The sequence below is a fragment of the Trematomus bernacchii genome, unplaced genomic scaffold (assembly GCF_902827165.1).
Source record: "Trematomus bernacchii unplaced genomic scaffold, fTreBer1.1, whole genome shotgun sequence".
Lineage (NCBI taxonomy): Eukaryota > Metazoa > Chordata > Actinopteri > Perciformes > Nototheniidae > Trematomus > Trematomus bernacchii.
This window is the reverse complement of record NW_022987547.1, coordinates 13,532,755-13,555,589: the sequence shown is the minus strand read 5'-3', so window position 1 is coordinate 13,555,589 and position 22,835 is coordinate 13,532,755. Positions and strand designations below refer to the sequence as shown.

Genomic DNA, 22,835 nt, shown 5'->3' with positions numbered 1-22,835 from the left:
TTTCCTTTCAAATTTCATTTCCGCCTAAATTGTATCAGTGTTTGATTGTATATTTTACAAAGATGGACAAAGGTATTGGTACAAAATGTGCTTTAGTGTATGCTTTGCCTCACCCTGAACATATAAACCAAAGTTGGTGACATTCTGATCCTTATTTCCAGATATACACGTGATAAGGTTGACAAGGCCCTCTTCAGAGGAGCCTACATTTTCACTATTTTCGGTTATGGGAAGGTTCCATACATCAACCAAATTTTTTTATTTTGCAGTAAAATATTTTTATACAACAATCCGTTTCATATATTACAGATATTAAAGTAATGAAAAAACATGGTTGTGCTTTGTTCTACCTCGGGTAGGGGTATCTCGATAACTAAAGCCTTTTTTGGGGGTTTGTTCCTCTACTATAATACCAAGCGTCTAAATTAGCACTAAGCGAAAAAATGCTAACGTGCTTAGCACATAACTCACGGTAGCGATATTTTATACTTCATGCTATCTGCACAAACTAGATATCATATGGAAGCTGAGATTCCACAGATTCCATTGGTATAAGTTTCCAACACAGTCTCACGGCATTTTGTGTTATAGTCACGAAATTCATCTATTGATTCGTGTTCACCAACACGATTTTCGCATTTTTTTCGTGTCACACAGAACGATTTTAAAAGCAATGTAAATAATAACAAATTAGAAGGAAAAAAATACAGATTTCAGTATTCTGACACAGAACGATTTTAGAAGCAATGTATTTCTATTGGTAGTATGTTTCGTGCCTGCACCAAATAATAACAAATTAGAAGGAAAGATGACAAAAAATACAGATTTCAGTATTCTGAGGCTCTGAGCCCCATTTCTTTTCCTCGCGGACGGCAAAAAAACTCTGACATTATACGATTTAAAATAAAAAGGGTTAGGCTTAGGGTAAGATATTGAGTAAGAAAATGTTTTTATGAACCACACAGCTTCCAGTCTTCCAAGACCCGACCGGACAACAAGACGTGGTGCAGGCACGAAACATACTACCAATAGAAATACATTGCTTTTAAAATCGTTCTGTGTGACACGAAAAAAATGCGAAAATCGTGTTGGTGAACACGAATCAATAGATTAAATTAATTTTGTGACTATTACACAAAATGCCGTGAGACTGGGTTGAAGTTTCATCACTGTGCGATCAAAACTCACGGCAGCGAAAGCCAGGAAAGACAACACACAACTTCACTTTACGGGGCCAAAATGGCAAATTTGCTGTTTTCTGATCAAAAGTTGTGTTCAAGGGCATTAAAACGCATATACATGCTGCTGAAGGTTAATCCAATGTCTCTGTGTCCCTATGAAATGATTACTGATAATTAGGGATGTAACGATACCAAAAACTCACGGTACGATAATATCGCGATAACAAGTCCACGGTACGGTATTTATCGCGATATTGAAAAATAAAGAAAATTTATTTATTTTTTGGGGAATTTTTGTGTTGAAATTTATTTATTTTTTACTTGAAAAATGTTTCTTTATTAAATAATAAATCGGATTTGTACAGCATTTTAGTAGGATAGTAGTATTTTAAAGTGTCAAAAACAAAGTGACAGTAACAGACTGGAACAAGAACAACCAGTGTTTTTTTACCTACACAGGAAATATTGGTGAGTATTTTTTCCAGAGTAATTACTATTTTGCTCTGAAATAGTGATATTTAATCATTTTGGAGTGTATTTATTACTCATAGCTTCTAGAGTGCGATCAAAAATGCAGAGTCAATTCTATTGGAGTTAAACCATGACCACGCTGTAACGGAGGTGATCTCTGGGGCCATTGATCTCGGTCTCCGTTACGGATTATATAGCTTCATTATTGGCGAAGTATATTCATTTGTTCCATGCTAAAACATTGCACAGGAAGCATGTGATTATATGTCATTTATGCATATATTTGTCACAATCTGTCTATGTTTTAGTTTGTCTGTCTCTGTTTCCTGTTTTAGTTTGAAAAGTGTTCCCCCTCCCGTCTTGTCTGTTGCTGGTGATTGCGTTCACCTGGTGCCCTGTGTTTCTCCTCCCTCCTCACCTGTGTCTTGTTGGTTTGATTAGTCCTGTGTGTATTTAGGTTCTGTTTTCCTGTTAGTGTGTGTGTGTGAGATCCTTGGTGCTGGTGACTGTGTTCACGTGAGACAGTCATATTGAGGCTGTGTATCCTGTACCACAAAGAGGAATAAATGCCCACACCGGGTTGTATTTGAACTCTCTGCCTCTGCCTCCTTGCTTGGTTGGGCCGCTCAATGGTCAGCTTCACACACTCCCACTCATGTTCCTTAAGCACTTTGGTTTATTGACCTTTTTTATTGTAAAGATCATTATGGTTCATTTATTCTATTCTGAGTAAAATTACCTTCTGTTGGGAGTAAAATTACCTTCTATTGGGAGTACAATTACCTTCTATTGGGAGTAAAATTACCTTCTATTGGGAGTAAAATTACCTTCTGCCATACCTAAAATGGCAGTAGAGTTGTTTTTAATATACACTACATAGAGTAAATAACCATTAAGCAGAGTCAAATCTAAGCACATAATAGAGTAAAATGAACTCTAAAAATTCAACTCTGAACAAAGAGTACATTTTACTCTATATAGGTTGGGACCAAATGTTATATTTTTAGAGTAAAATTTTCTTCAATTTGAGTCAATTTTACTCAGAGAAATTTACTGTGTACTAGTACTACCAAACAAAGTAGGCATTTTCTTTGTGCCACTGCATCTCACAAATAAACAAGGAAATTGAATAATAATAAAATAAATCAAGTTTCACTTGAAGAATCCAAGCCTTGCTCACTACTGGAAGCAGCGGAGCTCGGCAAAATGACCACGCCCAAAGGATGGGGAGTGGCGACATTAACCCGATAAAACCTGGAGAATGTGCCAGAAGACGCCCACGACGCCGCGGCGCTGATGGTCTCCAGTGGCACCCCTCTCAGGGTAGCCCAAGATCAAACCTCAAGAACATCCGGTGGTGAGATGCAAGCGGCACGTGGAAGTAGGCATCCCTCAAGTCCACGGTTGTGAACCACTCCCCCTTTGCATGTGCTGTGGTCAGCATATGGACTGGCAGCACCTTCAGGAATCTGTTGATTCCTCTGATGTCCAAGATCAGACGAAATCCGCAGACTTTCTTGCTCACGAGAATGTACGCCGAGTAGAACCCCCCAGGCTGAGCAGAGGGTCTACTGGCTCGATTGCGCCCTTAGACAAGAGGAAGGGCAACTTTTGGGCCAGAGCTAAGGCCTTCGCCAGATCGCTGACAACTGTCATTTTGACCCGGCCGAAGGCTAGGGGCCGGAACTGCAGTTCGTACCCCTGGGTTAAGGTGGAACCACCCAAGGGTCGGAAGTACAGGCAGCCCAGTAACTGAGTTGCTGCTGGGAGAGCAGCCGACGACCGGCCCCGAGACTTCGGGGCCTAGCCCCCCGGCCTCCGGTGCCCCTTGGGGGGCGCCGGTAAGGCTCTGAGGCACGAGGCTGCCTAGAAGGCCGGCGACCGGGGGCACGAAAGCCACCGGGAGGCGGTTGAGTGGGCCGCTGGGACCTCCGCAGACCACCACTGTAAGCTGGTGGCTGAGTGCGGCTGCTAGAGGGGCCCCTTGGCCTGCTGGGAGTGGGCACAGGCCTATGAAGACCCGAGAGCTGCTGCCTGGTCCGCCTAGCTTGGGCAGCATGCTCCAGTGCCTCCAGGGCAGCTGCCCCAAACAGCTCCCCTGGCTCGACTGGCACACTACGGAGGACATGTCTCCGACAGTGGTGACTGAGCAAGCCAAACCTGGTGACGAGTCTGCACCAATAAGGACATAACTCGTCCCAATTCCCTAGACATTAGGGCAAAGGCTTGCAGTGATGCATCACTGAGGCCCAGCAAAGAAGGCTCGGCCGGAGCCTGCTGCAGAGAGGTAGAGACAGCCAGCATCAGATGGGAGAGGGAGTTCCCATTACGACCCATGCGTGCCGCTGTGTTGTAGGCCTCACAGAGCAGTTCGTCTGTGACCCTGCACTGAGGCCGAGGGCACCTGGCATCAGGCCTGGGAGCCTCATCAGGAGCCAGAATCGGGAAGGCGATGGCAGGCTCAATGGATGGCAAGCGACCCAGCCCCACCCTCGCAGGATGTAAATGTCCTACACCCACATTACCAGGAGAGGGAGCGGGTGCGAGAACACAGCCTTCACCAGCTACCTGCTGAACGGAAAGAGTAGACCAATGCTCCTACTCACCGAACACAAAGAGGGATGTAAATGTCCTACACCCACGTTACCAGCAGAGGGAGCGGGAGCGAGAGCACTGCCTTCACCAGCTGAGGTAAATAATTAACCTCAATAGAACATGCAAGATGTTAGACAAGCGGCTGCTGCTAACAATCAAAGCAATACTCTACCGGGAGCGGGAGCGAGAGCACTGCCTTCACCAGCTGAGTTAAACAATGAAGCTCAACAGAACATGCAAGATGTTAGCCAACTTAAGGCGAGACACTACAGGTGAATAGGGTAATTTTGTTGACTTAAAGATATCAGCTAGAAATGTCCCCAGTTAATTACTTACATTAAGACTGAAATAGCATGTTTAACTAGAGAATGCAATTCCTGAAGAAATTGCTAGTGGGAATGCTTTATGCTGAAAAGCTGACGCTAAACTGCTATGCTGAAATGTAATGTGTAAGAAGAAAGTGAAGAATTTAGATTGAAATGATACATGAACACTGGGGGCTTTAATGTCTGATAAGAGAAGAAAAGAAAGTAAAAAGGCTTGGAAAAGCAGCAGAATATTTGAACTGCAAACTTTTGAACTAACTTGATGGCGAATGATCTGTCGCCATGCCAACGGCATTTGATGACATCCCATAATACGCTTAGATGCGTTGATGGCTGCATCGTTACCAAACCTGTGAAGTTTTGGGCCGTTTGGAGCATTTTCACTGAAGTTATGAGAAAACCGTGTTTCATGGTGAGCATTGTGTTGCCATGGCAACGGCATTTGATGAAATCTCAAAACTGTCCCGTAGATGTCTTCACTGCTGGACTGTTAGCACACATGTGAAGTTTGAGCACTTTTTGAACATTTTCATAGGAGTTATAGCGACATCGTCTTTTATGGCGAGGGATGCGTTTCCATGGAAACGGCATATGATGAAACCCCATAATTGACGTAGAGCTGTTGAGGGCTGGACCGTTAACCATTATCTGAAGTGTGGTGCTGTTTTGACCCTTTTCATAGGTGTTACGACAACATCGTGTTTTATGGCGAGGGATGCGTTTCCATGGAAACGGCATATAGTGAGATGTCAGATTTGACGTAGAGCTGGTGAGGCATGGAGAGGTGATATACAGGTGAAGATTGTGGGACGACCGGACTGTGTCCATTGGAGCTACAGCGACATCGTGTTTTATGGCGAGGGATGCGTTTCCATGGCAACAGCCTATGGTGAGATCTCAGATTTGGCGTAAAGCTGTTGAGGCATGGACAGGTGATATACAAGCGAAGTTTGGGGGACGATCGGATCGTGTCCATTGGAGTTACAGCAACATCGTGTTTTATGGCGAGGGATGCGTTTCCATGGAAACGGCATATGATGACACCCCATAATTGACGTAGAGCTGTTGAAGGCAGGACCATTAACCATTATCTGAAGTCTGCTGCTCTGAGCATGTCAGTTGGAGTGATGACATCATCGTGTTCCATGACACAGGTGTTTATATTTGAGCTAACGACGTGTCCAGAGATCAAATATGGTAACATGGTGATGTGCAGTAATCAGTGAGAGGAGAGCATTTTCATTGTTCTGAATGAGAGATAAACCTCTTACATGTGAACGTTTTGTTGAAGAACCGTAACAGATATCGGTGAAATTTCAAAGCGTGAAGCATGTCAAGGAACTTGAGCATCTGAAGTGTACTTTTTGTGTACTTTCGGGTTAATAATGTGGCCTTTTTGGCAGATTAACTAAAGGTGTGCGGCTGCTGTGGTGGGGAAAGATGAGGCTGAACTTACAATGGGGTTTAATGGAGACATGTTGAAAGTTTTTGTCACTTCATGCCCTCAAGAGGCATTTTGTTGAATTATTTTGCTTAATTTCTTTTGCTGTATCAGCATTCCCACTAAAATATGCAAATGATCCATTATCTCATTAAATATGCGCATATTTTAACACATTTCAGGAACATTGGATAAAGCCGGTTCAAAATTCTTGTTTCATTTTGTAGTCATATTAGAATCTAAGGCTTTTACAGAAGGGATTTTGGATATCTCTTTTTATCACTTCATAAATCAGAAAATACTGTCAACAGCCCTAAAATATCATTTTCGCCATGTTTTTAGGTATAAAATGTTATATAATTCAGGCTATGAATGATATATGAACAAACCCTTCCGTAAAAGCCTTCGGAATATTGATAGGAATATAACTGGAAAGTTTGGTGTATGTAAATGCTACTGAAGTGGACATTTCTGACTCAGAATATGAGAAAAAACTCATTTTGAGAAAACGACCTTTAAAGATTGCTCTGTGGCGCTACCTAAACCCTCCTGTTCTTTGGATGACAGCTTGCGCATCGACGCACTCCGTGAAGGTATTTCATGTTCAGGGTCATTTGTTTTTTGGATAACCTTGCTTCTTGCAAGTGACAATTGTTGTCGTCTTCTCTGTGAACGTTTTTTTCGCTGTTCTTTTGCCATTTTGAGATTTTAATGTCCAGCGGAAAGCTAACCAGGAAGTGTTTTAGCACACCACGTGACGCATCTGAACGAATCACGTTTCTTGGTTTAAGACCCCTTTGTACTTTCACGATGGGTTGCTGATACAAAGGAAATTACCGTATTTCGATCCGATGAGATTGTGCAGGAGAGACGGAGCTTTCCAACGATATCTCTGATGACATGGTGCAAACAGCGGTCGCGGTACTTTATGTTACGTTAGAATGCTAACTTTTGGTGAATTTAGGAGAAATCTACAGACGCAAATAGACAAACTATAATAAAATAAACACCTAAATGTGTATTTTGTACGTTTTCCTTCCAAAAGCCTGAAAGAAAACATGTTATGGAATCAAAATAGCACAAAATCTCAAAATTGACCAGTGCATGAAAAACGATGTTTTTGCCTGCCGTGTCTCGCCTTAACAGAACCTGCAAGATGTTAGCCAAGCGGCTGCTGCTAACAATCAAAACAATACGTTACCGGGAGCGGGAGCGAGCGCGCTGCCTTCACCAGCTGAGTTAAATAATGAAGCTTAACAGTACATGCAAGGTGTTAGCCAAGCGGCTGCTGCTAACAATCAAGCAAGTCCAAGTCAACTAACACAAATGTTAAGACCAGATAATTAGCTTCTAAAGAAGAGAACAGCACAGCATAGAACCGTAGTTACAGTAGTAACCATGGACAGTGCTTACACGGCATAGAACCGTAGTTACAGTAACCGTGGCCAGTGCCTACGCGGCATAGAACTGTAGTTACAGTAGTAACCATGGCCAGTGCTTAAAAGTGTCAGCCAAACGGCTGCACACTAGCAATAATATAATATTGGGAGGGATGAAACCCTCTTTAATGGCCACACATGCAGAGCACACAGCACACACAGTGAAGATTGTTCTCTGCATCTAACCCATCCTAGTGCTAGGAGTCTAGTACTAGGAGCGGTAAATAAAAACGATATAGTTAGTCTGAGCCACGCGACTGCTAACTAAATAAAATGAGAAACGCAGCTAAAGCTGGGAACTCAAAATGCTAATGATAGATCGGGCACAACGCCACAAGCAGAAAGTTCAAAAGAGCACAATTAGGGCAACTTTATGGGAGAGGAAGCGGGAACACTGTCGTCACCAGAAAGTCTAAGCCAAACGATGAACAAGACAGCAATCAGGACAACTTAGCTGGGAGAGGGTGCGGGGCCATCAGCCATCACCAACAAAGTTGACACAAACCTGTCCGTCGAGGCTCTGCACAGCCGGCCACAGCTCCTGGAAGACGAGTCAACGACCCGCGGCTCCGACTGAATCAGTCGCGAAGCTGCACGCGGCCAGCTGCATGCAGAGAAATCTCTCAGATCAAACGTTCAAACTTGAACGCTGTAGGCTACAAGAATGTAGCCACGGTACTCTCGCGTAGCGAGAAGATGAAAGGAACAGATCCTCTGACGACACCGGTAGATATAGCCGGTGTCACGTGGGTCACAGGTGACTTTGTTGTTATTGGTACTCGAGCTGCGCATGCGCGCGATGGACATATCCAGTGCTAAAGCACCGCCTCTGGCGATCAGTAGGGACGAAATAGAACTGCATTTACATCTGAGCAGGGCCTCTTTGCCCTTCCTCTGACCTTGGCGTCAGTTCACTTAACGTGAATACATCTGATAATAATTAGCAAAGAGACGATGGGCCTCTTTACTCTGGAAACTGTAATTCAATAACAGGTTACTTATATAGGTCCAAGACTGATATAACACTTTATATTTATTATATATTTATATTACCCTTAAGGTATATCATGTGTGTTAAATTACACAAAAGCGTACCTGTCTAAGCATCTGTATGTCATCATTTGTTGTCAGTTTGTAAGAAAGGGTTTCTGGTAAGCAACATCAGGGTCATTTTTCTAACTTTTTCAAAGGTCCCTTAATATTTACTGAACTACATGCGTAAAATCAGCGAAGTTTCCCTTTAAAGGAACATCAAGACACACATAACCATCTGAGCTGCACTGCTGGGATAGAAATCACTGAATTAACATGGAGAACAACAACAAACAACTGGAACTGATCTGGTCAGTGTCAGCTCTGTGTCTGTGTGTGTGTGTGGGGGGGGGGGATTAATGTGTGGGATTAATGTGTGTTATTGTACGAGGCGTTCTCTGTTTGAGCGCTAAAGGCCCCTTTTCTGCACTACACCTTAACTATTATAGGCTATAATAACCCTATAGATAATTAATATTACATGTGCTGCAGGAGGAAGAAACCAAAGCGCATTTTAATATCTGTAAGATGTTATGTTGGAGTTTTAGTGGCAGTATTACAGGAGATAAATAATACAAAAGATAAGGTCACTGAGGACAAGTCCCGTAAGGAGTGCCAGAGAAATGCCATTTTTAGGGCAGGGACATCTGTGAGTTCACCCTCCAAGAAAACAGTGTGTACACAGTACTTTTTTTGTACACACCTGGAGTAGGCCTACATTAACCGCTGGTGCTTTAAGCAAAATAATGTGCACCGGACCTGGGGAACAGTTTGGAGCGGAGAGGGGAAGTTGCACCGCCCGGTTCAGGCAGCAGGACTGGAGCAGATATAAGCTCAGATAGTGATTGAAAGTGATGGTAAAAGGATTTAGCCTGGGCATTAACAAAGAGTGAGAGAGATAGAGAGATAGAGAGGAAAAGGGAGGGGAGAGAGAGAGAGGAGGGAGGAGGAGGAGGAGGAGGAGAAGGGAGGGTGATATTTTCCATAAAGCCTTTTTTTCTCCTCTCTTTCTGCCCTTGAGCATCCCGGGTAAACCCGAGCTTGTAAAGTGGGAAGAGGAGGAGGAGAGGGGGGAAGAAGGGCGGGCACAAGCCTTTCCTCAAAGTCAATATTTTATACTTTTGGTACTCCTTCACGCTGGATTCCAGTCCTCCTTTTCGCAGACGTTCCTAGATCTAAGACACCGATCTACCGGGCGCAGCCTTCCACGGTGCGATAAAAAGTATCCGGCAAACAAACAGCGAGCCGGGGCAGGAGGAAACCCGGAGCACAGTGAGCACCGCGGCGGGGACCGAACACTGGACCATCGGGGCATCTCTTTTTTTTACCCAAAGAATGGGGACGTGCACGTACAAAGTGCTGACCTGTTTCGCGGATGCATTTTAGAAGTAAGTGCATTATCTGTTATGATAAAAAAATAAAAAACGTCGATGCATTTTGATAAAGCTCTTTGAAGTGTGCACCGAGGAGCTGCTCTGAGTTATATCCGGGCCACTCCAGGATAACCGGAGTGGTGAGGGGACTTTAATCTCAATTTACACTCTTTCCCTCACACGGATTACACGCTTTAATGTGGGGTATACAATAGATGCGTAGTGTGAGGGGATGCTGCACTCCTGGAGGATCTGACACACCCCTACAACACAGTGCCGGGAAATAGCTTTGGCGACTTCACTTGACAACTGAACTAAGTGAGGATGCACAGCGTTGTTGGGATAGTGACCGTTAGATTATCTATTATCAACGAGGGCACGCTGCAAAATATGTCAACCATATGTAGCTATTGAATAAGATAAAGTGGCCAAATTCGGCAATATTTACTTCTGGTGCAGTTTATTTATCTGACAGTTAATTATTACTTTAAAAACTGTAGATTTAAGTGATACAGAATACTGACTAGGATCTAAAATACATTTTCCCAAGAAAATAGCACCTGATCCAAGAAAAAAAAGTTGTTTGTATAATTGTCCCTCCTTTTTGCATATGTTCACACATTTTAAGTACATTGCCTTGTAAGCATCTCTTTCAGGTTGATATTGCTTTAAAAAACAAACAGTTGACAGTCCATCTCCAGCATTGTGGAGGTGTGAACAATTACAACTGTGGCACGCGCAGGCGGCACCCGGCAGCAGCACGTGTTTTTACGCACAAGGTTATCCTCAAGATACGGAGCCTTTTAGTGTCTGTGCAAATCTTTATTTTTAATATGCCAATGCACCGCAGTCAGGAGGCAGGCTAAACCAAACTTGCCCAACTTGTTGTACCACACATTCACTTAAAAGTTCTCCTTTTATAATCTGTTTTTCTTTCACTGTCAAGCTAAATACCACACATTTCTAGATTATACTCAAGGAATTAATTATGCTACTAAATTAGATCGCATCCCACCCATCCGCATATATATTTCAAATACATGTCATTAAACTTTTATTCATGCAAAAGAGAAAAAGCCATGCATGATACATTTAATCTTCAGCTGAGCTTTGAAAAATATATCCTTGCATTTACAGCAGGACTCCGGAAGTGCTGAATTGATGAAGCTACACCCCTCAGACTAACTTCTTCTCACATTTGTCCTCATTTTGCCCCAGGACAATCAGAGGAGCACGGCCGGTGCAAAACCTTCAATGGATATACCTGAAGACGCAGCATCATCCACCCGGAGCAGCGCCACTGTTTCCCCGCGGGACTCCGCTCTCTGAGGGCATGGACCCGCGTTAACAACTCCCACCCAACTCCCCTGCAACACTATGGTTAAAGTGTATGCCGAGATTAAGCTCTGTAACATTATCCGCCTCTCCACCCATCAGAAACAAGGAAGCGTCCCTCCCTCGGCAGTTTGGGGACCGTCAATATCTGAGAAGACACTGAGTTACAGTCACAGATCCAGTGTCCTCCTGACATTTAGGGGAATCTAAAACCCTGGAGGAGAGTTGTGTGCATTTACATCCAGCGTTTCACTCTCAGTACAGCAGCATGGCGGTGGGGATGTCCATTATTTCCTTATGATCTCCGCTCCATGCGCGTCACCCCTCCTCTGAGCTCCGTGGCCCCCTCACCCTGCGCCGGACCCGGCTCCAATCACCACCCCCCTTGACCTGCCATGCTCCTCCAGGCCGTGTTTCTGCTGCTGCTGCACTGCTTAGCCTCCACGCTGGGCCAGTACGAACTGTGCAAGTCCCTGGTGAGCACGGATGAGGGCCCGGTGTGGGAGCAGTACGCGTGCCAGCCGAAAACCGCGTCCATGAAAGACCACATGCGGATCAAAGTGGATCCGCCAGGAATAACTTGTGGAAACCCACCCGAGAGGTTCTGCACTCTGGTGAGTTCAAAATCTGGATTTTTACTGCATTTAACAACTTGTTGATAACGGTAGTGTAGAGAAATAGAGATTTAAAAGTGTAAAGAGTTGCTTCATATTTCCAGAGAAACATTGGTTGCTCTTCATCAAAAATCTTAATGTAACTTACTTTATTAATGACTAAAATACATATTTGAAAGTTTATAAAGGGGCTCCACACTTTCAGATAAACATTGGTTGGTCTTCATTAAAAATATAAGAGTTTTAAAGTTAAAAACTATAATCATGGGAGTCAACAAGGTCTCGTAGTAAAATCTCAGAGAAAAAATATAAAAACTATCACTTTAATTAAGGTTCTGCACTCTGATGAGTTAAAAATCAGGCTTGCAAATCCAACAACTTTATTTATAACTGTAAAATGAATTTGAATTGAATGGAATTTGTTGGTCTTTATTAAAGATCTAAGAGTAAAAAGTCAATAAGTATCAACTTTAATAATGACTAAAATTGATATAAATACATATTTGAAAGTGTGAAAAGGGGCTTAACACTTTCAGACAAACACTGATTGGTCTTCAATTACAATCTGAGAGTAAAAAGCAAAAACAACTTTATAAATGACAAAAATGTAAAGAGATGTATATGTGAAGTGCTCTTTACTTTCAGAAAACAATGGCTGGTGTGCATTAGAAATATAAGAGTTTTAAAGTAAAATAAATATAATTTTACAAGGTCACACAGGCTTATGCAATAAAGCTGCACTGTTAAAAGTAACGACAAAAAAAAGAGTCTAATAAAAGTCAGAGCAGGATTCACACTATGAAAGCTATAGGGAGTTAAAAGGGATGACATAAGTGCAATGACTCGGCAGGAGGTGCCGAGGTGTTGTTTACATTAGTATGGACCTGGGATCCGGTTTGTTTGGGCTTCTAGAGGACCCACCATTTCCTCTGGTAAAATGCATATATAGCGGGACCTTTTTAGTTCCAAGGACAGTGAAGGGTGAGCTGGAGGAAAACTCATTAAAATGTCTGCTATAGCAATATTTAACACACTTTAGCCTGGGGGGTAGTTCCATCCCGGATAATGTAAGTGTAATAATTTGAAACAAGGGTTATAAAATCATTATAATCCTAAGAAGACTGCAGTTAAACATCCCCCTGCCTCTCCAGAGGAAACGTTTTATATCTGAGGTTTGATTCACAATGTCTGTGTGTGTGTGTGTGTGTGTGTGTGTGTGTGTGTGTGTGTGTGTGTGTGTGTGTGTGTGTGTGTGTGTGTGTGTGTGTGTGTGTGTGTGTGTGTGTGTGTGTGTGTGTGTGTGTGTGTGTGTGTGTGTGTGTGTGTGTGTGTGTGTGTGTGTGTGTGTGTGTTTGGGACAGCAAGTTTCTCCTCATGATAATCGCCGACTGTCCACTCTCTCAGTTGGACAGTGTTTGAGGTGTCAGACCAACAGCCATGACTCAAGATCTCACATCTCACAAGTGTTTGTGCAGAGTGTTTAAAGCCTCACATTATACACACCGTGTCATGCTGTTAATTAGCTGTTTGTATTCTGTGTGACTGGGGTTTTGTTACCTTAAATCAGCTTTACACACTCCCCCTTCCTCTCCCTGAGACTGGTGTTTGTCGTTTGACAGCAGCAGGAAGGGATATTGTGCTCTTGGTTACCTAATAGTTAATGATTTGTTTAATGTAGAGCTAGCGGAAACCACTGACGTCTTGAGAGAGCTCTCCGGTGACTTTGTCTTGAGACGGGACGGGAGACGAACAAGGAGGGAGTAAAAGTGGGGAGAAGAGAGATGCTCGCTGCCATAACGTATTGACGTCTGCCCCCTAATGGCCCCGGCCTGGAAACTTCTATAACTATGTTTCTGAGTGAGCAATGATGAAATATTGATGGATTCCTTAATGGGCTTCCTTACAAGGGTTGGCCAGGTCCATACCAAGGATCCAGAGTGGGCTGATGGGAGAGAGGTGAGACAGGAAAGAGGCTGGTCTTAGTCAGCACTTTTAAATTGGACGGGGTCTATACAGTGGAAAGTTCTGGTTCTTCTCAGGTCATCCGTGGCTCTGGGGATTGCAGCAGGCCCCCTAGTGCGCCAGCAGGGGATTTAGAGAGTAAAGAAGCTGCAAGATGGAAGTTTACTTAAGAAGGGAGGGGTGTCAAACTCAAATTCCTACATAATGAGAGAGATGTGCAGGTTTAATACTGTCACTAGATCATTATTTGACTATTATTCTGCTATTTAAGGTCCTATTGAGCAAAAAACTGCTTTTCAGGCAGGTTATAATCCAGATTTTAGCATATATCTAAATACAAATCTTATTTTAGGTTAATAATCGCCAGATGTGGAAGAAGTACTCAGATGTTTTACTTAAGTAAAAGTCGAAACCTGTGTAGAAATACTCTGTTAGAAGTAGAAGTACTATATCAATGTTTTTACTAAAGTACAAAAGTATAAGCATGCTCATACATTATATACTTGAAGTACCAAAATCTAAAAGTACTTGAAATGTGGAATGGTCATATTTATATATATTTGATATCACTTGATATAATTAGTCATCTATTCATGTTTTCATCATTTGGATTTTGCGGCTGTTAAATGTGTAGCTCACTTTAATTACTTGTTATAATGCCAGGTATCTTTATCCATTACAGTAAATGGTATTTCATTATCTGGGTTTTATGAAAAATATGAAAGTCCAAAGTAACTAATTATGTCAAATAAATGTAAATGGGTTAAAAGTACAACATATGCAGTAGAAGGACAAGGTAGCAGAAAATGGAAATAATCAAGTAAAACAAAGGTACTTGAGTCAGTACTTGAATATATTAACTTAGTATCTTCCACCACTTTAAATCACTACATATTATCCCCTGCTAACAGAAGACACTTCAGCAGGGAATGAACTACATCTCCTCCGCCTTTCTTTGGACCCGCAGACGGAGTATTAGTGGAGAGTTATTGGTATACAGATCATTTATTTTCAGGCAAGCAGCATTTTATCTCCTCTTCTTCTTGCCCCCGGATTTGGCAGCTTTACAGGAAAGCCTGTTTCTTTTCTAATTGGTGGACATTTACATTCACTCATTCAGCAATCCCACAAGTCAAGGGAAAGTCGGGGCACTGGAATAAAAAATAGAAAGAAAGAGAAACTGCATCACCCAATGCGCAGAGCTGCTCATCCTTAATAAGACTTGAGACATACTGCAGAAGATGCAAAATATTCCCCCCATCCTTTCTTCCAGTGTGTTTTCAAAAAAGTATTCACTCTTTGCTGGTTTTGATGTTGAGGCGTACTGTAGCGTTCCTGCTTGCAGGTGTACAGTCGTTTTTGGTCCCTCCATCTCCACGGGGATCCTTTTTTCCCACTCTATTTTCTCTCCTGTTCCCTGGGAATGCAGCTTCCTTCCTCCTCAGCCAAAAAGGCCAGCATGTTGGCTTCTTTCAACATGACGGCTCCCGGCTCTCTGACAAAGATGCTACTGTAACTAGCGTCGAGTTAGGAGCTTCAGTGGCATCTTTGTAGTTTCTCAGTATGATACTAGTCTCGGCTTGCAGTTGAGGATGATGGTGTATGGAGGTGTGAGGGGGGTGAGGCGGTGCGGTGCAGAGGGGGATAGCTAATGATGAGGGAGAGGTGAGGAAGATCCAAGCTTAGCTAAGCAAAAAGATGAAAATCACACCACAGTTCCCACAAAAGTACAAACAGTGTGTCGATATATAAAATGCTGAATTCAAAAAGGTCTCGTCGTGCTGTTTGTTATTTTCGCTTTTTGGTTTTGAAACGAAACCTTCAATCAACCGTCTCCCCTGGGTTCCGAGTACAGAGAGCAGCCGAATGCAAATGTGACGCGTTGCATGTGTATGGGAATGTACAGTACTTTGACGTTATAGAGCGGACCAGCAGGGGTGTGTGTGTGTTTGAAACATTTTGCACGAGTTGGCCAACAGCGGCAATTGTATATCTAACACAAACACACAAAAAACACACACACACCTTCCTGTTCCACAACACATATGCCCATTTTAGAAGGTAGAAATCAGCCAGCTCTAAAAATAGACATGAAGAGAGAGGAGCCGCGCAGCAGCGGAAGAGGAGCGAGCAGGAAGGGAGGAAGATGGCAGCTGGTAGGTCACTGCTTCCCAGACTGGGCCTATGGCCACTCTTCATCCTCCCTGCCCAGCGTCGGCCTGCCTGCCCTCCCCAGCAGTGGGTCATCAAGGCCGGGCAAAAAGGGGCCACACACACACCCAGCATCCCTTCCTTGATGCACCTCCCTGGGGTTAAAGCTAGCCCAGGTGGCCAGTTTCCTAATAAAACACCCTCAGAGGGGGATTTGGGGCTCAGCAGGGTGGACAATGCAGGGCATAATTAAAGCAGGGAACTGAGATAGTGACTGTACGGACGGAGGGAGGTGGGGGAGGGTGCAGTGATGTAATGGCATGGCTTGCTTCCCCATTAGGACACAGTTGAAAGTGATCAGAGAGTGTTTAGATGTGTTGGCAGAACGGGAGGATAGTTATAAGTGAGATTTATCCCTGGCTGAGGTGATACTAAGAGGGATTGGCCGCACAGGCTTAAGACAGCCTGAGGTGAATTTAACAAACGGCCTGAGAGGAGAGAACAAAAGTACAGGAGCTACAGACACAGTGTTCGTATGTGTCATCATGCATTGAATATTTCCGTGATATTTTAAAGAGAAATGTGTCCCTGCTTGTTACATTGTGTGTCCATTATTTGTACTTGGTGAAGCTTCCTCCTCAATAGAGGTTTTTGGGAAAGTGTAAAGAAGCCTCTTCGCTTTCCAACAAACTTCAGTGTAACAGAATCTAAAAAATACAGACAGAGAGAAGTCCCCTGGAAATGCCTGAAGACATTCATATGATTTCTGTTGATTTAAAACCTGCAGGAAATCTATGAGACAAATACGCTCACTGCCCTGTTTGACGTTCTTTCTTGAGTCTCCTAAACTCTGCACAGTAGAAGTTGTAAGTAAAATGTTATAATAAAAAAGAAATATGATAAAATCCAGGTTGACAAATAGCAGAATTTCCCTTTTCAATCCAAAAAACAGCTCCTCAATTAAAGATGAAAAAAGCTGTGCTTACAGGTCTTAAGGCCGCTACACACCCACCTGAGACCAAAGAACGCGTACCGAAGGCATCCCGACTTTTACGTCAGCTTCGTCGCCTGCGTCGGCTACGCCGCCCGCTACGCCGCCCGCTACGCCGCCCGCTACGCCGCCCGCCTACGAACACACCGCAAATACTTCAGTCGACGAGTGGCAATAACTGTCCTTACCAGCAGGCAGCGGTAGTGTGAACAGCCAATCAGAGTGATTGCTTGGGCCGACTTTCTCTGACCTCCCGCGGCCGATTCAACATGTTGAATCGGCCGCGGGAGGTCAGAGGCATCGGGAGGTGTGAAAAGGTGCCGTAAAGAGACGACGGTGCGGGACACACCAACCTGAGTAGGGCGCCGCGAATGCCCGACTGCCTCTGACGGCCTCTGACGGCCTCTGACGGCCTCTGACGGCCTCTGACGGCCTCTGACTCCCAACATCGGGTTGGTGTGTAGCCAGCTTTAGAAGTACAAATGCATGTGAAGTAGTTGCATTAAAACCTATTGTTCGTGCAAAAGGAGCTGTGGGAAGTCTGATAGATTTCCTTTACGCAATGTCCCACAAGTTTGTGATGATTGGGACTGAAGACTACAAGGCGTACAAATGTGGCATATGGAGGAAAAAGTTAGCTTTTTAGACATCTATGGTCTGTTTCGCACTTTCTGAGGCAATTAGCTTAAGGCTACATTAGCATAACTCACCTGCATCTCAGCATTGAACTGTTGATTGTTGAGTTGCATTGTGGGTAATGTAGGCGCCAGTTGTGACAAGGATAGTGACGCTTAAAATAGTCAACTAGCTCTGGCTTTGCTACTCGATTTTGATCCTTTTTAAGAAATAATGAGTTCACAAATCTAATAGAAGTGCAATGCTAAATCAATGGAGTACTCTTCAAGGAACACAAAAATGATATAGTAAGATCTATGTCGCACAACCCACGTCATTTCTCTCAAAGCTTACAGTAAATTCATTTTTCCAGCCAGTCTGCCTCTCTTTATCTACATCTCCTCCTCTGTGATTGGTTTAGATGAAATAGCAGACATCAATAAAGGATAATAGCTTTTACCTGAATTCACCTCATCAGGCCACAAAAAAAAAAAAAAAGCAGCTCTACTTGATATTTTATTATTTCACTGCACTCTATCTTCTGTAAGCGTAACCTGAATTATAAAATAATATATTAATATAACTCGTCCTGGTCTTATGTGGTGATCAGCCTGCTCTCTGTCCTTCTTACACACACTCACACAGTAAACATTTACCTCCGCATGCACACACACAAAACCACACACACACACACACACACCTAAAACAAACTTACACATGTAGACCACCTTTTTTAAAGCCAGCTTTTAATCACTTTTTCAGGTCATTAAAGAGCCCTATTATGCTGTTTGGAGTTTTCCCTTGTGTTATATCGTTTTGTATGCATGTAAATGGTCTAAAATCAACGCTAAAATCTCTGTGTACCCTCCAGAGGGAGTTTCTCTCCCACACACTCCCCACCACTCCTCCATTGGACTCCTTTGTTTACTTCCGGAACATAGTGACATCACTATGTAACACTCGTACTTCGATTTGCTAGCGCTCCAACACATTGTATGTGATTGGCTAAGGGGCGGGACATCTCTAAACGGCTGACCAATCACAACAGAGCCGGCCAGCTAACCAATCAGAGCAGGGCTCTGGTTTCAGACAGAGGGTGAAAAGAGGTTCTGCAGCACAGGCAGTATGAGAACAATAAAGAGCTTTTTGAACATTAGAGCATGGAGACATGTCCCAGTAGAGGCACTACATACTGATATGAACCTGCAGATGAGCAGACCATAAAAGACCATGTTAAAGACCATGCAAAAAGCGACCTTGGGTTAATGAAAGGCGCTATATAAATTAAAGTTATTATTATTATTATTATTATTATTATTATTATTATTATTATTATTATTATATGTCCCTATACATTTTTAACACAATGTTACTCCCTTGCATATACACACACACACTCATGTATGTACACTTTTCTTGAGATTACACACACAGACATCCCCCCTTCACTCAGGGTAACAATAATCTCCTGTATGATGGAAAATCCTCCAACAAAATAAAAGATTAAGGTTATAAGTGAAAAAGCAATATCCCTCTCTCGTCCCCTCTGTGGCTCTTTTAATGGGGAGGGTCATTTCATTCGATGTTTCACCAAAACAAAATAAATTGTATTCTCTGAGTGTGTCTCTTCCCTTATTCCCCTTGCTGGCAATATAACTTAGAAACTTCTATAAGCGGAGGAGGAAATAAAAAGGAGAGAGGGCAAGAAGCTGACAGAAAATATTTTTTTTAGGGGGGCTCATAAAAGCAATGAAAGAGACAAGGAAGGGGAAGCAGAGCACTATTTTCTTAATGCATTATTTGTATGATCCTGAAAATGAGCATACTAGGGCCCCTTTAGTATGCTTTTCAATGACAATGAGAATTATGATTCAAAAACGATCATTCCATCCAATACCGTCTACCATATTCAATTGCAATATTAGTCAAAAACAATCGCAATTAGTTATTTTATTCCACATCGTGCACATACTGACATATTGCCCAGCCTTAACTATAGCAGTAAGGGCAAACTTCTTCACTTTAGGAGTTTGTAATGTCTGTTTAAAGCACAGTGTTATCCCACCAGTGAAAACAAAGAAGTCACTTTAATCGCAGACGCATCATGGCGGCTGTTGTCGTCGTGGAGACAGGATCCCACCGAGGATAATTGCTAGCGGGGCTTAGCGGTGCGGGCCACCTGCCGCAGCAGTTGGCCAGGATCTGTTTGTGTGTATTTAAGCATGTGTGTTTGTGTGAGAGTGTGTTTGTGGATGCATCATGGCATATATATATATATATTTATTTATATATATAGTGGACAGAGTGGAGTGATATAAGGAAGACAGGGCACAAAGGGCTTAAACATAACCCTGAGCATAAATCTCTCATGGGGGATTAAAAATAATGAAAATCTTCCAGCCTATTGTATATTACAGCATATACGTATCACCTCTGCTGTAGATAATCCTTACGGGCTCTGCAGGTCAGAGGAGACTGATGAACATGCAGCTTCTTGACCTAAAGAGAAAAAAAGGGGCAAAACATATTCATTGCATTGACCTTTGTTTTTAAAATATTTTATACTGCATTACTGGATTTCAATTATTGATGCGTGAATGTGTTTATCAAAGCTTGTAAAGGTGGAACTAATTGTATTACTTCATATACTATTGCGTTATATCCTGACCTAAGATAATAAATCATAGTTTATGTGTTAATTGATTTATATTTGTATTAGCTTATAATCTGAATATGTAAAGTAACTAGTAAAGTGTTAAATAAATGTAGTAGAGTAAAAAGTAAAGTATTGGCTACCAAAATGTAGTGTAGGAGTATAGAGTAACCCTAAATGGTACTTAGAGTAAGTGCAGTATGGGTCAATGTAAATGTAAAATGTCAATACATTACACCACTGTTATTAAGTCATATTAAACAAAGAACATGCATAGAAATACATTCATCTCAAAAAGAAATGAGATCATTTACGGAAGATGTGGCTTTTAGCTCATTTCCATCTGCAGTGCCTGCAGGTACACTCATAACAATCAACTCAAATATAAATACAGCAGATTTATCAGTACAACTTTAATATTACAAGCCATTTTAACTTTAAATTAAATTAAGTTCAAGTTATTGTTGACAAGACTGATTATAGAATAAAAAAAATTCTGCAGTGCAAGAAACTTTTGTGCAAAAAGTTCAGCTAAAAGCATATTCCAATGCTTGATGGACGACAAAATAAAAAAGGCAGTTTGTGGATTCACATGCACACAAACACACACTTCCTCTGTAAACACTGTCGCAAACACACTGACCTGTACGGAGTGTGTGTTGTATCTGGGACAGTGTGACAGCGCGATCATTTTCAATAGGATTTGTAGGTCAAGGGTCATCCCCAGAACAACAGCCTACTAATCCTGTCCCTTGTGTGTGAACGTGTGTCTGGACTAAGGTCGGGGGGATGCACTAATGGAGGGAACCAAAGCAGCAGGGGGGTACTACTTTACTGTCAACTCTCCACTAAGTGTAGTAAAAGTACCCTTCATCTAATCTTTATTAGCTTTTCCGGCTGCAGTTGTTTATGAGCGTTGTAGATTATCATCCTAAATGAGTTTGCGCAGACAGTGATCTCTATCGGAGGGAGATAATTGGGTTAGCAGATAGAGGACAACGCTATGTTGTTCCAGCAAGGAGGGAGACAGATTATCTGCAGTCTTCAGTGCAGGGATACTGTAGTTTAAGTCTTTTCTTCACAAAGAGTTGGCAAAAGTACACATATCCTTCACTCAAATAGAAGTACAGATACTCTTGTTTATAAGTACTAACTCTACGTCTTTACTCAAGTCAAAGTCACTGTCATTGTCATACATACACCGGCCGTGCTTTCTGCATGACATTAGGTTGAATCACGCCACCAAACACAGATTACAACTAAAGTAACCAGCCTGTTTGGAAAATGTAAGAAGTAGAAAGCACAGGTATTTGTATTACAAATGTAAAAAGTTGTCAGAAAAATAAGTAGTGGAGTAAACTACTGATACCAGAAAAATCTACGTGAGTACAGGAAGGAAGTATTAGTACTTCACTACTTCCCGAGCATCACAGCGTCTTGTGAACAGCTTCCCTCAGCCCCGGCTCAGTGTTTGCTTGTTTGGACTTTCCCCACCCGGCGTTGTCACCATAAATCAGATGATTTATAATCTCGGCCTCGAAAGATTGTAACTTTTGCTTTTGTTATTAGACCGCTAGAGTGCGTTTGACTGACCCCCCCCCGGTACAGTCCAATGGCTTTATACAGAGCTTGTCTGCCACTTCCTGGCAATAAGACGTGAGAAAAGTGAGCGTCTGAAAAGGGCGGTGACATATGATCTGTGCTTGCTCTGTACATCGATATTATGCAGTATTGCTTTCACGTTAGAGCTTACATCATACAGGGGAAACTGCTGTTTACAGTGATACTGCATCCAGCATCTTTGAGTATTGGACAAACAGCCTTTGGAGGTTACTGTAGAAGCCTGAATTCATGTTAGCAACAATAGGAAAGTATGAAAAAATCCATAGAAACTTCTCAAAATATCCACTCAACGTCTCATCCTCACAATCACTGTCAACCCTTTCCAAATACCAACTTACTTTAAAATAACTTTAAAGCCTTAATGGATGATTTTGAGGTACCAGAAATATATATTTCTTTGAGAATATCACTTAAACAGTCATTATGCAATATCATTCTGCTGTGCTGAACTTAAAGCATTATAATATATCATCCGTTACTTCAATTTGTGTAATTCATATTCTCAGTGGAACGTCAGTATCCCTAGTCATAGCAATTATATATTTCCAGATTCTTCGCCCATTAAGACTTCATTTTTGTAAATCTTCCTTGAGTTTAATGTTAGATATTGTTAAGAAATCTCTAGACATTATCAGGGAAAAAGCACATTAATCAAGTGTATCATCATCAGGGCCTGCATTTATCTTCAACTGCTTAATATCAAACTTGATCATTCAGAGGAATATAAAATACATTTCATTAACTTTTTAAATGAAAGCCATTCATTAAATTTGTTAGGGATTCAAAATGCTGTTATATTCCAAAGGTGCTCAATACAGCACTTACTGCAACAGCCACACGTATTTTGTACAATTTAAAGAAAGGCTTACCTCACAATCAAAATAATTGTTAGTTTTAGCTCTATTTTTGATATTTTAAGCACTTGACCTTGTCCTCAGACAGCCTTTTGCAATTGGGAGCTAAAGCCTACTTAAGCGTCCTACAACACCACCAGACTCCATTGACAAAACCAGCAATTTAACATGCAGAACAC

The 22,835-nt window shown here is 42.3% G+C and overlaps 1 protein-coding gene across 1 annotated transcript in view; it reads left to right on the top strand.

Annotated features, from left to right (window-relative positions):
• Positions 1-9,571: 9,571 nt before the first annotated feature.
• The window catches only part of LOC117476303 (netrin-G2), a 78,718-nt gene continuing 65,454 nt past the window's right edge, over positions 9,572-22,835 (top strand). The window contains exons 1-2 of the mRNA XM_034122713.1: positions 9,572-9,873; positions 11,077-11,807. Coding sequence (XP_033978604.1) covers positions 11,589-11,807 — 219 coding nt within the window. The 5' untranslated portion in view covers positions 9,572-9,873; positions 11,077-11,588. The remainder of the gene's footprint in view (positions 9,874-11,076; positions 11,808-22,835) is intronic.